This window comes from Giraffa tippelskirchi, chromosome 11, assembly GCF_054371585.1.
Source record: "Giraffa tippelskirchi isolate mGirTip1 chromosome 11, T2T-mGirTip1v1.2.pri, whole genome shotgun sequence".
Taxonomy (NCBI): Eukaryota; Metazoa; Chordata; class Mammalia; order Artiodactyla; family Giraffidae; genus Giraffa; species Giraffa tippelskirchi.
The window spans coordinates 120638795-120657320 of NC_137285.1; the positions used below are offsets into that span (position 1 = coordinate 120638795).

General features: G+C 37.3%; 1 protein-coding gene and 1 pseudogene across 1 annotated transcript; one reads left to right on the plus strand and one right to left on the minus strand.

The window, feature by feature from the left end:
- Window positions 1–4461: 4461 nt before the first annotated feature.
- LOC145527219 (olfactory receptor 52N2-like) lies at window positions 4462–5423 on the minus strand (annotated as a pseudogene).
- Window positions 5424–16711: 11288 nt separating this feature from the next.
- LOC145527216 (olfactory receptor 52N1) lies at window positions 16712–17677 on the plus strand. Its single transcript, XM_081544823.1, has one exon. It carries the CDS (start codon window positions 16712–16714, stop codon window positions 17675–17677), a length of 966 nt encoding a protein of 321 aa, XP_081400949.1.
- Window positions 17678–18526: the final 849 nt, after the last annotated feature.

An 18526-nucleotide genomic window follows, 5' to 3' on the forward strand; every position in this document is an offset into this window, starting at 1 on the left:
GTTGGGGCATGATGCTTTTTGGGCAATCTATCCAATTGTGGTAGACAGGTTGCTTATCATATCTATTGATATATTGACATGCACTCTATCAGTTGTGATGAGGATACCGAGAATACTTTGTCCTACTATCCTACCAACATCTTCTTAAGGTGTATGCTATTTCTAGGAAGAGATGTAAGGCTTTCTGAGCTGTGCACAAAAAAGAGTTATAAAATATTCAGTATAAGCAGGACCCTTCATGTTGCCAGCTCTCCAGGCAGTCATATAACTACCTTTGTGTCAATGGGTCACTTCCTATATCACAGACAAAAATATAAGTGGCCGAGGGCCTCAAGTTATCCTTACCGTTATGGTGTTATTAATGTCTTCATTTTTAGAAAGTACAGAGATTGTCTTATGAAGCCAAATTTTCCATATTCCATTTACATGATATCCAATCTGTGTGACTTTCGGGCATAACCTGTCATCATTTCTACTTTTTGTACATGGATCAATTGTGCATTAGGGGTAGGTGGCACATTTTTTCATGTGAAATGAAAGGGATTGCAAGGGACTAGTAATCACCTTTTCTTCAATGGAGATTATTTCGGATAATTTGAGACAGGGGACAAGACATTCTGAAGTTCCAGGTTAATTAAACCTGGAAAGAGAATTTTCAAGGAAGAAGGTTATAAGAAGTCTTGAGCTCTAACACTGCATCAAAACTGACTATTGGGACCACTGAAGGTAGATACTGCCTATGGAAGGTCTGGGGAATTCTACGGTAAATCCAACAATCACTTCAACTTTCCCCTCTGGCTACACTTTGTGACAGTTAGATTTAAAATATCAATATTTTCCTTCTAGGAAGTGGCAAACCAAGTGGGTTAAGACAGAAAAAGGAGAGAAAAAACCATCGTCATTTTAAAAGCAACTTTTAAAGTTATCTATTACTAACAGATATAGCCAGGTACCAAATATTTCTAAGGAAATTAGATAGGCCCATAGTCAAGCAAGGGAACACCCATAGGTCAGAAAAATGCTCCAGGCAATCACAGATGTTAATCTGAAAAGCCATAATCAATACACTGTTTATTTAAGATACTTTAAAAATTTTCAATCTGAGTCCTAGTCCAGGCTCACAAGACTATCAATTTTGAGCTGGTGTGATGGCCATTTCTCCAGGACTTGTTGAAGGCTGTGGAGCTGCAGTCAGTTCAGAAGCTGACTTTACTTAAGTGTGGTGGACCCACAGCTTAATTCCTGCTAATATGACAGAAAAATGAGTTTTTAGCACAATCTGATAAGGTTCCACCCATCAGGTCTGGAAAAGATTCTCCACATGTGCCTCTTTTCAAGTTTTAGGGGTATCCAGTCCCTAGTATAATACAGTGAAGAGGGACATTCAGGGAGCTTTTCTTATTAGCAAATGTATGAAGTGCATTCAGAACCACTGCCAGGTTTGTGTGTACCTCACAGTGTCTAGTTCCCTACCCTCTGACCAGATGCTTGAACTCTTAAATGCTCAGAATAGGAAAAGGGTTTCATATAGGAAATTTCATAAGAACTCAGTTGGAACTTGTTTCTAGGAGCCACTCTAATTCTAAGCAGTGCAACTAACAGCACTTTATACTAAGCTAAATTAGTCTCTGGACAGATTTTTGCTATGGTCTTCTTTAAAGTATGGTTCATCATCTCTGTCTTTCCAGCTGATTAAAGCTTCTATGATTCATGTAAAGTACACTTTATTTCCAGTTATTTAGATAACTCTGGTATCACATTAGCAACAAAGGCTTACTCCTGTTATCATTCTGGACTGAACCAGGGAAGTTAACCCAAATCTCAGTATTGTTTCTTTGAGCAGAGCCTTTACTATTTCACTCCGACAGGGAAATGCCTCTATCCAGGTTGTGAAAGTATCCACCATCACCAGTAAATAGCAGAAATGGAAATCTCCCTTGTCTTTAGGCAGAACTATAGAATCTATTTGCCAGTCCTTTCCTGGTCATTCTCCTCTAGCTTGGATCCTCATGCAAGGTGAGGCAATCAAGCCTTGAAATTGCTTTCTTTTTTTCCTTTGCCTTTTTTAAATTAATTAATTTAATTGGAGGCTAATTACAGTATTGTGGTGGTTTTTGCCATACATTGACATGAATCAGCCACAGGTATACATGTGTCCCCCATCCCGAACCCCCCTTCCACCTCCCTCCCCATCCCATCCCTCTGGGTTGTCCCATGCACCAGCTTTGAGTGCCCTGTTTCATGCATTGAACTTGGACTGGTCATCTGTTTGACATATGATGATATACATATGTTGAAGTTGCTTTTTTGCATTGATACGTATTTTTGTACCACATTCTGAATTGTTTTGTTCAATATAATGTAGAATCCACTGGAAAGTGTTCTATTTTCTTTATCTCTGTACATCTACACGTGTGACAAGTTACACATGATTGGTTAAAGTGTTCTCAAGATTCTGTAGGAGCAAGATAACTTTCACTACATTTGGTATCATCTTGCAATTTCATTCCCCTAACTTTCCTTTGGTAATAATATTCCATAGATGAACAGGAAATGTGATTTAACTAAATTGAAATATGACTGGGAGTTGCTTGTACCCAATACCTTGGTTCTAGATCTAATCACATTGTGTGAGGTTGATGTGGAAAGATTGGACCATTTGCACCAAAGCCACTGAGGTCTGCCTCACAACTTGGTCTCCAGACAGGAGATGGAATTTGAAATTCCATCCACCTTTTTACCTTGTCCTCATCTCTCCTTCTTCCCCCTCCATCTCTAACTACCCCCTCCCATGAACACTGAGTAGAATTTTCTTCCGTCACTATCTGCTTCATAATTGTCCAAGAATTTGTCAATGATTCTGGCCTCCTGGCTCTAATTCAGTGGTGAGTCTTAGTTTTCCCAATTATGTTGTTGTTGTTCATTTCTTTCTGTGAAACTCATCTTTGATTTTGTAATGGGGAAGATGATATAAAATTAATTGGAGATTGTTACTTGAGTGAATCAAAGTTTTTATGCATTACGTTTTATTTTTCCAGGTTTTTGTGTTCTGCTCTGCCTGTATTGTGGCTGTTGCCTCCCACACACTTTTCCCACAGCATACGCCTAGTCACATTATGGTATTTAAATTTAAGTATTCTGAGATTCACCAGCTGGCTGTTTGTATTTCTCACATTCCTCATCTGTCAAATGAGAAGGACTTCCCAAATGGTGCTAGTGGTAAAGAATCCAGCTGGCAATGCAGGAGACACAGGAGATGTGGGTTTGACCCCTGGGTCAGAAAGATCCTCGTGAGTACAAAATGGCACCTCACTCCAGTATTCTTGTCTGGAAAATTATGCTATAGTTTTGAAATAAATGTTTTCATATTTTATATAAAACATCATTATAATACATGATAAAATATATATGTTTAAAACTGACAGTAGGGAAAAGCGCTATGTTTTGGTATGGTTTAAAAAAGGTGAGGGTGGGAGGTTCTGGGACAATAGCATTGAAACATGTATATTATCATATGTGAAACAGAACACCATACCATGTTCGATGCATGAGACAAATGCTCAGGGCTGGGGCAATGGGATGACCCAGAGGGATGGGATGGGGAGGGAGGTGGGACAGCGGTCCAGGAAGGGGAACACATGTAAACCCATGGCTGATTCATGTCAATGTATGGCAAAAACTACTACAATATTGTAAAGTAATTAGCCCCCAACTAAAATAAATAAATTTATTAAAAAAAAAAGAGAATACTTTATGAGTAAAATTTTCCAAATCCAAAAACACAATTTCAAGAGAGAACAACTTTACTGATTATAAGCTTACAAGTAGCATTACAGAGAAGCACTTTTGTATTGATAATATATTTTTAAAATTCAGGTTTTGCTTCAAAGCAGGAAAATTATCTTGCAAAAATATGTCGAGTGGTAAACATATTTTATAATCATTTGACTATGTATAATATGATATAGGGCTTCCCTTGTAGCTCAGTCAGTAAAGAATCTGCCTGGAATGCAGGAGACCTGAGTTCAATTCCTGGGTCAGGAAGATCCCTTGTAGAAGGAAATGGCAACCCACTCCAGTATTCTTGCCTAGAGAATCCCATGGACAGAGGAGCCTGGAAGGCTACACTCCATGGGATCACAAGAGTTGGACACAACTTAGGGACTAAACCACCAATATGATATTAAAATATGTTCTTCATATTGGCAGGCTTCATTCTGTGCCCATTCCAGAAAGTCTAAATAAAGTTAAAGCCTGTGGGAATATAATTATTTCCTGTCAATTTTTTCTATAAAATTTAGGTCTCAGAGTAGAAATTTTGTGATTTTTATCATAAATCTTAGAGCAGAATACTGACAGGTAATTTTTCTGACCTCATGGCTGATGAATTTTACACTTATTCTCTGCCTTTCTATATTTTTCTTTATTGTTATGCTAAGTCCAGAATTCTATATTATAGATTTATCTCACACTCAAAATATCCTTTTTCTCTAGAAAACAGTTTGATCACTCCTCACATATCTTCTTGGTCTTCACTCCATAGACAATTGGATTCAAGGTGGGAGGCAGCAATAGGTAGAGATTGGCTATTAAAATGTGGACATGGTGAGGTATGTTGCATTCCCCAAAGTGGTGAGTAAAGAAATTGAAGAAGGCTGGGACATAGGTGATGACAATAGCACATATGTGTAATGTACATGTGCTGAAGGCTTTGTGAAGAGTATCCGCAGAGGACAGATTTACTACAACATGGACAATCATGGTGTAAGACAGGGAAATACAGATGATATGAGACCCTCCATTCAATACAGCAGTTATGAGATCATAGATGACATTAATCTTTATATAGCCACAGGATAATTTGGCCAGAGACATATGGTCACAATAGATGTGTTGAACAAGGTTTGCCCCTGCAATAGGGAAGATGCTTGATCAGGAAGTGAACGGTATCACCATCAACACACTCCGAGTCAAGGTGACAAGGCCAACCTTGGTAATTGTGGTGTTGGTGAGGATGGTAGAATAGCATAGAGGGTAGCAAATGGCCACATGGCGATCCAGAGCCATAAACATGAGCACACCAGACTCCATGCCTGTCAGCATGTGGATGAAAAACATCTGCATGAAGCAGGCATTAAAGTCAATCTCTTTGAGGCTGAGCCGAAAGATACACACATATTGGGAACAAATGAAGCGCACTCGCTAATATCTATAAGGGACAGTAAGGCTAGGAAGTAGTACGTGGGCAGATGCAGGGCTTCCTCATGGCTGATGATGTGCGTGAGCCCACGGTTCCCCATGACAGCAATGATGTACATGAAGCAGAATGGCAAGGAGATCCAAATGTGTGCAGCTTCTAGCCCAGGAATCCCATTGAGGATGAAGTATTTAGGTGTCAGGCTGGAGCTGTTGACTCTATGCATGATGGTCAATGGCAAAGCATGTTACTTTTGGTTCTAATGAATATGTCCTGTACAAGAGACAGTAGTAGTTTGTTTTCAGTCAGAGACAAAAGACGAATGAATACTTTTCACAACATAAATAATACATTTCGGTGAAAATTAGCTTTTTACACCCAGACTGTGTTGTTTGATCTTGCTGAGGGGTCTTGAGTCTGTTACTGAATCAAAAGAATGCATAGTGCAAGCATAGCAAAGACCTGGTCTTTCTTACTTTCATACTGTAAGCTCTTTCTGTATGTTCCCAGTCATATTTCCAGACCGTTCACTAGTACTTGCTTCTGTCCCATTGATCAGTTTCCTGATAACAGACCTTGTTTTAATAACACCGATTCTACCAACTTCTCATATAATTTCCCTTCTTCCAAAAACTCCTTCCAGGTATGTCCACTGGATTATAGTCATTTAAACAGTGTGAGAATTTACTTATTGCACACATATATTATAAGGTGAACATAATCTCTCTACAAGTCTGGATATTCCAAGTTAGAATAATCAGAGACAAAAGTTTGGCAGACTTAAAATTATATAATAAATTGCAATGCACAATGCATAGCCATATGCATTTTCCCTTAAACGTCTAATTGTTTCTTCTTGATAAACATGAAAGATTTTCTTTTGACATTTAATCGTGACATTTTAAGCTATAATTATTAATAGTTCTTGTGGATCCTATTGATTCTCTTAAATCTCTGAGTAGATAAAGAAGAAATATATATGTATAAATAATTATACTTAAATTTTTGTATTTATTATTTTTAGCCTTTAATAAATATGAAAAATGATGTTTAATAGGGTAAAATATTTATTAATCAATTTAGTTAGCTTTCCACCTCTCTTCTGTGTCCTGAGACATGGATATAGCCTGAAAGTTTTTGATTAAAATCATAAGACTTCAGAATCTTTTAAAACTTTTTTACAAAAAATTTTTTGCTATGTTTTTAAAAGCTCTTGCTTAAGTTTGTATTAGATTATAAAATTGACTCATTCATTAAATAAGCTATCTATTATATGTTTTCTTTCATTAAGAATTATTATGTTTATGTTCTATTATATTTTAATCTCCCCCATATAATAGATATTAAAAGTTCTAATTTTGATCGCTACCATTCTCTCTTTTTCTCTTGCTCTCTCTTTGAGATTTTGTGTAGGGGTTTCTATGTAAGTATGTATCTTTTTTTAATCTTTATCTTTATAATCAGTGGAAGAAATTTTAAATAATATTGCATAAATTATATCAATACATAAAAAAGATAAAAACAAAGTTTTCCAGAAAATAGGAACAAGGTAAAACTGAAAACTTTTAAAAGCAATTCTCTCAATTATGAATTTTTTAAGAGTTCAGAAGAGTAAAACCATGGAGATTTTTACCACAACCTGGAACATTATCAGCAAAATATATAGCACCACTACAATTATTATTAGTGTCATTACCATTATTTTGTTTTGTAAAATGCATGTAAGTAAAGTCATTTCTGAAAGTGAAAGTGAAGTCGCTCAGTCGTGTCCGACTCTTTGTGACCCCATGGACTGCAGCCTACCAGGCTCCTCCGTCCATGGGATTTTCCAGGCAAGAGTACTGGAGTGGGTTGCCATTTCCTTTTCCAGAGGATCCGGACCCAGGGATCGAACTCAGGTCTCCCACATTGTAAGCAAGACGCTTTACCGTCTCAGCCACCAGGGAAGTCCATCTCTAGGCATCCTTTAAACCTTCAGTATCTTTACATCTCAGATCAAAAGCCAACATCCTTATTTTATTTACAAAATCCTACACAATGAGGATCCCTTTAAATCTCTGAATATATCTCTCATTACTTGTATTCCTTCAACCCAGCCATACTTACTTACTGGAGGTTTCTCAAGTTCAACAAATGTGCACAATCTGGGGCATTTCCAGTTTTCATTTTCATTGCTTGCTAAGCTATTCCTCAGGCGATATCAGCATATACCCTTCATGATTCCAGATCTTTGGTTACTGTCAATGACAATCTAAAGCTTTTCCTTACTTCATAGTTTAAAGTTTCAACCCCCAGACCCTTGCCAATAAATGCCTTGGGTATTATACTTACACACCCTAAGGGCATACATGGGCTTTCCAGGAAGCGCAGTGGTCAAGAATCCACCTGCAGGAGATGCAAGAGACCCGGGTTTGATCCCTGGGTTGGAAGATCCTCTGGAGTAGGAAATGGTAATTCACTCCAGTTTTCTTACCTGGAAAATTCCATGGACAGAGGACCCTGGTGGGCTATAGTCAATGAGATCACAAAGAGTAGGACAAAACTGAGCGACTGAGCACACAGCAGAAAGGCATATATATATGTTGAATAGGAAAAGTTATAAGAAAGTAGACTTGAGTTTGGTAATATTGTTCATTCATGCATTTTAGTTCATACATTTTAGTTAGATAACAGGATAACTGTCATCAGATGTATTCAATCAAAAGGAGAATTAGACGTTTCATGAATGTCATTGTCAGGAAGTTGGGATAGATGGTCACTGGAATTCCTTCCAACTCTTGCACTAATTAATTTTTTTGGCAAAGACTTCCAACTTTCTCAGTAACATTCTTACATTTATGGAGAACAGAGGAGTTTTCCTATTACTGTACAGAAATGTGCTTACCTGTAAAATATCTCTTTGGTCCTTGTTATATTAGCATCACGCAGTCTTCTTCCACTAGTACCTAAATTATTTTTATTTCTCCCCACATTTTGCTTTCTCTTCATGATTATTTGCAAATCCTTTTAGTTTCAAATATAGAGATAATTTAGTCTTCCTTATTTGCCTACCCTCTGACTCAAATCCCCCCTATTTAGCAATATCTATGCTTCTTATGTATTTTTTCTTGAGTCACCCAAACTCAGGGTGAGTTTGGGTGATGTTTGCCCGATGTTTCTAAATCTCTATTTAAAATTTGCTCAGTAATATTGTGCTGCATTAGTTTAGAAAGCCTCTATAAAACACTTCCCTGGGGATTTTCCAAGCAAAAGGAGACAATTTGTTTGTAAGTTCCCAGAGAAATGTTCCCACAGGTCTCTAATGAGAAAGGAGGTAAATTTAGCTTTGTTGAAACTAGATCTACATTTAGAAAATATTTGAGCAGAGGGGAAAATCTCAATAACTACCTTTAAATTTTAACAACTTTTCTCTGGTGAGACATATGGACTGTACCTGATACTCATTAAAGTATAAACCTGGATTTATTAATATATCTGACTTCCTAGAGTGATTCAATTCCAGTTTCATAACTTTGGTTATAGCTTTATCTACATGGCACTTATGGGGTTCAAATCTGTCTCAAAAATACTGAGTGAACAATTTCAGAATTTTACGGGGTAAAGACTTGTTAAAATTTATTTTATATACTAAGGTTGTATGTTCATTTGAAACACTACAGTCTTGTTCAGTTGTCAAGTCGTGTCCAACTCTTTGAGACCCCATGGACTGCATGCACCACTCCAGGCTTCCCTGTCCTTCACCATCTCCTAGAGCTTGCTCAAACTGATGTCCAATGAGTCAGTCATGCCATCCAACCATCTTATCCTCTATCACCCCCTTCTCCTCTCGCCCGCTTTAAGTACTTTCGTTTCATTCCTGCTCCTCTCTACCTCACTACAACATTCTTTAAAGTTTCAGTTTCATTTAGCAGATCTTGATCAAATCTAAGGAATCACAGAAGACTGAAATTCTCCCAATAGTGAAGGAATTTCTGGGTACATGTAGCAGAGTACATCATGACCACAATTTAATATCATACCTGGGGTTTGTAGAAGTAAGTGCAAGCTAATGGAGGGTGAAAACAGGAAGTAATCTGGCACAACAGTATACCTTTCTTCTAGAACAGGAAGTGACAGGGGGCAGACACACGTTAAAAAACAAAAAACTCTCACCACAGATCTTCTGGCCAGAGTGAAAGTTTTCAGTTATTAGAGGTCTCTTGAAGCATGGCTTCATTCCAGAACAGATAGCTATGATACATGAAAACTCTAGAAGCAAACCTTCCTTTGATATATGCTGAGTTACAATATTGATTGCATTAGGTAAAGCAGTATTTAAATAAAATAAATAATAATCTAGCAGATGGCACTTATGCTCCAATTCCTAAGCTCTGCAAAGTAATTCCTCAAGGAAGAAAATCTTGAATGAAAATATATCTGCTTAAAGTCTTTTTTGCTTTTTCTGGTTAAAACTATATTAAGCAAGTATATGTGCTTATAAATATTATGCATATATTTTATCAGATTATATGCTTATGACATAAATAATGCATATGCATGAAACGTTAAATGAAGCCTGTTTATCCACATGTGATTTATAGTTTGTACAACAGTTGGCAGGGTATGATAGTGTGTGCCAAGATGTCTAGTAAAGATAATTCTTCTATGTTTATGAGTGAATATGGAAGTGAAGGGGGCTTCCCAGGTGGTGCTAGTGGTAAAGAACCCACCTGCCAATGCAGGAGACTTAAATGATGGAAGTTCGATTCCTGGGTTGGGAAGGTCCCCTGAAAAAGGGCATGGCAACACACTACAGTGTTCTTGCCTTGAGAGTCCCATGGTCAAAGGAGCCTGGCAGGCTACAGTCTACAGTCCATGGGGTTGTACAGAGTCAGACATGACTGAAGCAACATAGTCATAGCACGACATGGCTCGGCACACAGAAGTGAAGAAATGGACAAGAGGTCTAACTGATAAGAGGAAATTAGAAAGTTCTTTGGTTTTTCTTGTCATATAACTGAAAATTTTAATATTAGATAAATGAGATTAAATGAATAAGAAAAGGTCAAAAATGTATGTTAATATTCTATTCCTTCCTTTGAGAAAGCCTCTCTGAGTTAAGCTTAGTCCAAACTACTACTTGACAAACATCAACAATTTTCAAAAGGTTCTCCTAAGATCCTGTTAGGAAAAAGTTCCATGATATAAAGTACATATAAGGTGATTTTTGTAGGAATGATAGTAAGGATCATATTAGTTATGACACAATAGCAGGCAGAAAGCTGATGTGTAAAATTCAGTGCAATGCAGTTGTGAATAAGTCTTTGGTGATTGATGTGCGTGCTTTGTTGCTTCAGTTGTGTCCGACTCCTTGAGACCCTATGGACTGTAGCCTGCCAGGATCTTCTGTCCAAGGGATTCTCCAGGCAAGAATACTGAAGTGGGTTGCCATGTCCTCCTCCAGGGGATCTTCCCAGCCCAGAGATCAAACCTGGGTCTCTTGTGTCTTCTGCATCACGGGTGGATTCTTTACCTCTGAGCCGCTGGGGAAGCCCTCCTGAACTTGAATCCTTCTATTTCATTTATATGAATTATGTTGTTCATTATCACCTATAAACTCCTATGGGTATCAAACCATTTTAATCTCTATATCATTATAATAATAGTATATACCTCAAAGTAATGTTTCAAATTTTAAATGATATAATTAATCTAAAGATAATGGGTTTTTACTTCCACTCTGTAATATCAAGAACAACATTGATTAATGTTCAAACATTAATTAAGTTTCTTATTTCTGGGATAAACTCCAGTGTGCTATGTGTAACTTTCCTTTTCATGTGTTGCAAGGTTCAATTTTTAATATTAGTATTTCATTTGAGACTTTTACATCTGCGTTCATAAGGTGCATTGGTTTCTAATTCTCTTCCTTATAATAAGTTGTTAAGGTTTTAATATTGAGGCTCTGTGTGTTCATTAAACAAGTTTGGAAGTGTTGCAAATTGTTTCTCTGAAAGAGTTTATTTTGTATATGTGTGTGTGTGTGTCTGTATAATTAAATGTATTAAATATGTGGAATATCCAAGTGTCCATCAACAGATAAATGCATAAATAAAGTGTGAGGTGTATAGACTATTACTCAGCCATCAAAAATGAGATTTTGCTTTTTTGCTTTTTGCCATAACACGGGTGGATCTGGAGGGTATTGTACTTAATAACTCAGACAAAGAAAGATGAAACACTGTATGTTATCACTTTTATGTGGAATCTAAGAAATAAAACAAAGGAATAAATACAGCATAACAGAAACAGACTCACAAATATAGAGAACAAACTATTGGCTCTCATGATGAAAGAGATGGGGGGGGGAGGGCACGATAGGGGTGGGGATTAAGAAGTCCAAACTAGTATGTATAAAAAAATGATGCACATTTTAATAACCTTGAGTATATTCTAAAAAAATATTTAATCAATATGCTGTACACCTGAAGCTAATACGGGCTTCCCAGTTGGCTCAGTGGTAAAGAATAAGCCTGCCAATGCAGGAGACACAGGAGATGTGGGTTCAATCTCTGGGTTGGGACAATATCCTAGAGAAGGAAATGGCAACCCACTCCAGTATTCTTGCCTGGGAAATGCCATGGACAGAGGAGCCTGGCATGCTACAGTCCATCATGTCACTGAGTCAGATACAACTGAGCATGCTTCTACTTTTTCTATGAAACTGATATACTATATATCAACCATATTTTAATACAAAAGAAAAAGCTAATCATTATACATTAATGGGTTCAATAAGATGGAAACTAATCATATGATCACCCCTATAGATGTAAGTTCATAATACTATAATTTTGAATATTTATTATAAGAAAAAATAGCTGAACAATCCTGCAACAGAAAAAAAAATATTTAAACTTACTACATCATCACTTGAACACTTCCAAACTCATTTCATGAGGCCATTATCATACAGATACCAAAGCCAGATAAAGACTGCAATAAGGTAAACTGCAGTCAAATATTCTTGAAGAATATAAAAAAAGTCTCAACAAAATGCTAGCAAACTCAACAGCATATGATTAACTTTTATTATTGCACGGATGTGCTTCTGCACTGGAATATAAGTCTTTCATGTGACTGTAGAATGAGGTTTCTCTACCTGTAGTGGGTTTTACTACACTCAGTCATGATAAAGAAACAAAAATATCCAGATCAATCAACATTGTGCAGGAGGGATATCCTAGCCAGTGAAGAAAGGCCAAAAAGGAAAACAAAAAAACAAAAATAAAACAAAGGGAGGAGCAAAATATTCTTCATTTACAGTGAGATGTTATATATCTAGATAATCCAAAATAAGCTACACAAAATTATTTAATAAATACCTTTATTAGGGACACTAACATATACAAGATCACATATAAAACTCAGTTGCTTACATACCAACATCATTTAGTTATTCTTAAAAAATATTTTTTCAGTATGATTTTGTGCATGCCTTTGTGCTAAGATGTGAAAAATGTGGAGAACAGATCAGTCTCCCCAAAGGATTTAATTCTGAAAGTTTAAAAGGTCTCAGAGCTACATATTCTCTGTTGTACTTATAAAAAATTATACCGGGAGTCCTAGACTATAATTCGAGACAAAATAATTCCTAAAGCAATTCCCAATTGCTGAGCCAAGGTCCTTAGGACCCAGGTATATCTGATTCCTAAGTTGTTTTTTTTTTTTTTATAGATAACTTAAATACATGTACATGGAAAATAACTTTCACTCTGAGACTATAGTAGAACAAGATAGTAACAAGTTTTTCCAGCTCTTCAACTTCAGATAATATCATACACATACCACATTCACCAAATATAAAATAGAAATATTCCCTTCTCCATCTACCTCCTCATGGTCTCGATACAGGTCTTACATTTCTCCTGCAAGCCCAGTCCATCATGTAGGCATGAATACGACTTCATTTGTAGATATGTCTTCAATTTCTTGAAGAATTCCAGGAGCTTTCAGGGTAAGAAGATTTCTGAATTGAGGGTGCATTTTGCTTTTTAAAGATGTGGGTACTGATTATGATAATGAGAGGTTAGGAAAAAGAAGCGAATTGTCAAATAGGATTAGTCTCCTAAATTTTGAGAGGGCGTGATGGACCGTATTGTAAGTCTGCTTCTGTATACTGGTTTCTATGCTCCATTTCCGTGTTGGATAAAATATGCTTTTATATTTAAATCTTGTGGTTCACACTGAATAATTCTTGTGAGGAGTATTCTAGAGAAGTGATACCTCCCACTGGCTGTGAAAACTAAAAACAGCATTTCTATGAAAAAAATAATTTACACAATTGGGGGGAAAAGGAAAAGAAAAATGATGGCCTTATTTCATATGTTCTCTGTTTCTCATCTATTTTTCATTTTAGAGAATTGCCTCGATTTCGCATCACACTTATGATATTTGAATTGTTTCTCAATTCGAAGGGGCCCTAGATTTCATCTATTCAGATTTTGTCTTTTAAAAACTAAGGATATAAAATTTTTGTAAAAGACACATATTAGGAAAGGAGAACCAATTTTTCCCAACCTTAAATTTTCAACAGGGATGCCGCTGAAGTGGCAGGTGAGTTACCTCTTATATACATAGGAAATACTATAAATCTGAAAATTGATAATTGTTATTCAAAGAGATTATTATTTTTTCTCCAAAAGTCCTCTCTTTTGGACTTCCTCCCTTATCAAACTACTTGTACATTTTCCCCCCTAAGTCAGCACCCTCCAACCCAACATAATCTGCTTCTTCAGACTTATGCATCCAATTTGCATACATTCTATGGTCATGAATGTGTTCTTATTTTTTCACAATACACTATCATAACAAATATTTTCCTTCTTACTACTCAGAAACATTTGTCAGTCCTTATTTTTCCCACAGCTTTTTTTCCCTATGGATTTGAAAAATGTATTGAGAATCTCCTTTATACTACAAAAATTTAGTTTTGGAGATAGCATAGACTGAGAGATATTGATTCTATAATTCTCTGAGGTGGTGATCAGGATAGGAAATACAGTACTATGTTGTAAAGCAAAAGTGAAAGTCACTCAGTCATGCCTGACTCTTCGCATCCCTGTGGACTGCAGCCCACCAGGCTCCTCTGTCCATGGGGATTCTCCATGCAAGAGTACTGGAGTGGGTAAGCCATTCCCTTCTCCAAATATGTTCTAAAGGAAATGCCAATTGTGTTAGTTTCAAGTGATGGATCCTCAGTTCTTATTGAATTAGGCTATGCAGTCCATTAGAAGAGATTATAATCCTAGAAAAATAATATTAATTTCCCATAGTTATTGTGCTTCCAGTGATTCTTCACTCTCTATTTCTTTTGGTATTGACTCAAGAAATTAATGGGTGGCCCTTTGATGTTTAGAAAGAGCATTATTATTATTTTTTACCTTTAAGATCATTCTATAATTTTGCTTAAAGAACGCTTTTGGCACAGGGGATGATTTACAGTTTTCTGCATTTAGATTTCCTGAGAACCTAAAGCAGGGGATTTGAGCTAAAACTAGTTAATAGCATTGTCAGTATGCCCCCCTAGATTAGACTGGTTGACTTTGAAAATGGAGCCCACAAGCGCCGTTGAAGAGTGATAAGATTTCAGAATAGAATAGGCATCTTTGATTAAGATGATGACCAGTTGGAACACAGAAAATATTTAATTAATCCTTGATCATCCTATTGTTTAGTTGGAGGTCAATTTCAGCCGAGAGAATGAACTATATGATCTTTTAAAATAGGCACATCCAGATCCAGCACATCAACTAGATTCCATCCGTTCATCTGGTCAATGTCTAATGCTTAAGGCATGATCCAACGAGAGTGTTCAGTTCAGTTCAGTCACTAAGTTGTGTCCGACTCTTTCCAACCCCATGGACTGCAGCATGCCAGGCTTTCCTGTCCATCACCAACTCCCATAGCTTACTCAAACTCATGTGCATCGAGTCAATAATGCCATCCAACCATTTCAACTTCCATCATCCCCTTCTCCTCCCACCTTCAATCATTCCCAGCATCAGGGTCTTTTCCAGTGAGTCAGTTCTTCACATCAGGTGGCGAAGTATTGGAGTTTCAGTTTCAGCGTCAATCTGGATGCCATGATCTCAGTTTTCTGAATGTTGAGCTTTAAGCCAACTTTTTCACTCTCCTCTTTTACTTTCATCAAGAGACTCTTTAGTTCTTCTTTGTCTTCTGCCATAAGGGTGGTGTCATCTACATATCTTAGGTTATTGATATTTCTCCAGGCAATCTTTTTTTTTCTTTCTTTTTTATTTATTTACTTATTTATTTTTTAATTGGAGGCTAATTACTTTACAATATTGTAGTGGTTTTTGTCCTGGCAATCTTGATTCCAGCATGTACTTCATCCAGCCTGGCATTTTACATGACGTACTCTGCATATAAGTTAAATAAGCAGGGTGACAATATGCAATCCTTTCCCGATTTAGAACCAGTCTGTTGTTCCATATCCAGTTCTAACTGTTGCTTCTTGACCTGCATACAGATTTCTCAGGAGGCAGGTGAGGTGGTCTGGTATTCTTATCTCTTTCAGAATTTTCCACAGTTGTTGTGATCCACACAGTCAAAGGCTTTGGCATAGTCAATAAATCAGATGTTTTTCTGGAACTCTCTTGCTTTTTCGATGATCCAGTGGATGTTGGTAATTTGATCTCTGGTTCCTCTGCCTTTTTTAAATCCAGCTTGAACATCTGGAAGTTCACGGTTCACGTACTGTTGAAGCCTGGCTTGGAGAATTTTGAGCATTACTTTACTAGCATGTGAGAAGAGTGCAATTGTGTGGTAGCTTGAGGATTCTTTGGCATTGTCTTTCTTTGGGATTGGAATGAAAACTGACCTTTTCCAGTCCTGTGGCCACTGCTGAGTATTCCAAATTTGCTGGCATATTGATTACAGCACTTTCACAGCATCATCTTTTAGGATTTGAAATACCTCAACTGGAATTCCAGCATCTCCACTAGCTTTCTTCGTAGTGATGCTTTCTAAGGCCCACTTGACTTCACATTCCAGGATGTCTGACTCTACGTGAGTGATCACACCATCATGGTTATATGTGTCATGAAGATATTTTTTGTATAGTTCTTCTGTGTATTCTTGCCACCTGTTCTTAATATCTTCTGCTTCTGTTAGGTCCATACTATTTCTGTCCTTTATTGTACCCATCTTTGCATGAAATAATCCCTTGGTGTCTCTAATTTTCTTAAAGAGATCTCTAGTCTTTTCCATTCTATTGTTTTCCTCTAATTCTTTGCATTGATCACTGAGGAAGGATCAGAGTGTAACATCACATAATGAGGGTGTAATATCACATATTCAGCATAAGAGAATGTACATGTGATTGAGCTACAAGAACGACAAATTGTCAGCTATGATAAAGAAAATCTTACTTGTCAGCTCATCTCTGATCTTACTTTTTCTGCCTACAGAGCAATTCTATAACTGGTGTATCATGAGCTTCCAACAGCCAGTATGTCGTTTCTGAATGGCACTAGCCTTACTCCAGTCTCATTCATCCTAAATGGCATCCCTGGACTGGAAGAAGTGCATTTGTGGGTCTCCTTCCCTCTGTGTACCATGTATAGCATTGCAGTCACAGGGAACTTTGGCCTTATGTGTCTCATCTACTCTGAAGAAGCCTTACACAGACCAATGTACATCTTCCTAACCCTTCTTTCCTTCACAGATGTTCTCATGTGCACCAGCACTCTTCCCAACACTCTCTGCATATTGTGGTTCAATCTCAAGGAGATTGATTTTAAGGCCTGCCTGGCCCAGATGTTCTTTGTGCACACCTTCACAGGGATGGAGTCTGGGGTGCTCATGCTCATGGCCCTGGACCGCTTTGTGGCCATCTGCTACCCCTTGCGCTACGCTACTATTCTCACTAACTCAGTCATTGTCAAGGCTGGGCTCCTTACTTTTCTTAGAGGTGTAATGCTTGTTATCCCTTTCACTTTCCTCACCAAACGCCTGCCATACTGCAGGGGCAATGTCATACCACATACCTACTGTGACCACATGTCTGTGGCCAAGATATCCTGTGGCAACGTCAAGGTCAATGCCATCTATGGTTTGATGGTTGCCCTCTTGATTGGGGGCTTTGACATCCTGTGCATCACAGTCTCCTACACCATGATCCTCCGGGCAGTGGTCAGCCTGTCCTCAGCAGAGGCCCGGCAGAAGGCCTTCAGCACCTGCACTGCCCACATCTTTGCCATCGTCATTACCTATGTCCCAGCCTTCTTCACCTTCTTTACACACCGTTTTGGGGGACGCTCCATTCCTCCACATGTACATATTATTATGGCTAATCTCTATCTACTCATGCCTCCCACAATGAATCCTATTGTGTATGGGATAAAAACCAAGCAGTTACGAACATGTATCACTAGGTTTTTGCTTAAAGGAAAGGACAATCCTTCTCATACCATTTAATTAGAATCTTCTGAGAAGTTCTCTTAGTCAGCCTGAAGTCAATGGGGACTAAATTTTTTAGTCAATGGGGAGTCCTCCAAATGAAAGCAAATATCTGGTCATAGGAAATATTTGTTGTGATTTTTATCTTTAAACTTCTCTTAAAAGGGTACCACTATATGCATGTAAGCAAAGACCCTTTCTTCTAAAATTTCATGTTCTCCAAAGCCTCTTTTATTCACAGGAGACTTCAAAGTTCAATTCATCTAATTTTCATAGACTGACATTTTGCTCCTGAATGACAATCCACAATACTTTGAGTTACAGTGTTGGATCATAAGAATTGGAACTGAACATTTCAAAAATTTAAGTTCCTGGCAAACATAAGGTGTATTCATCAATGCCTGTGCTTTTATTTACCTCAGCATTCTCCTTCCAACACCATTTGGAGTTTATTCTTATTTTCCAAGTCCTTATCTGATGTTTTCCTTACTAAGTTTGTCAGCTGTGTTTGCAGCAATGCATATGTATGTTCACCAGAAAACTTGTAAAAAGTGTAAGATGCAGTGTATTCAATACTTAGAAGCTATGTCCATTAACATCCATACAATAAATTTATCCATACAATAAATAAATAATGTAGTCTGTTCAAATAAAATGTCAAGTGAAAGAAACAAAACCATACACATTTAGGATTTTATTTATATAAAGTTCACCAGCAGGCAAAACTCATTTGTGGTGTTAGAAATCAAGATGATATTTAACTTAAAGAACAAGGGTACAGGTAATGATTGGATAGGATATGAGAGGGTGATTCTGAGGTGCTGTCAAGGCTTTAGCTCTTCACTTGAATGGTATTTACAAGGACTT

Excerpts from the sequence above, each read along its gene's own strand:
- LOC145527216 (XM_081544823.1), top strand. The coding sequence starts at position 16,712 with ATGTCGTTTCTGAATGGCACTAGCCTTACTCCAGTCTCATTCATCCTA.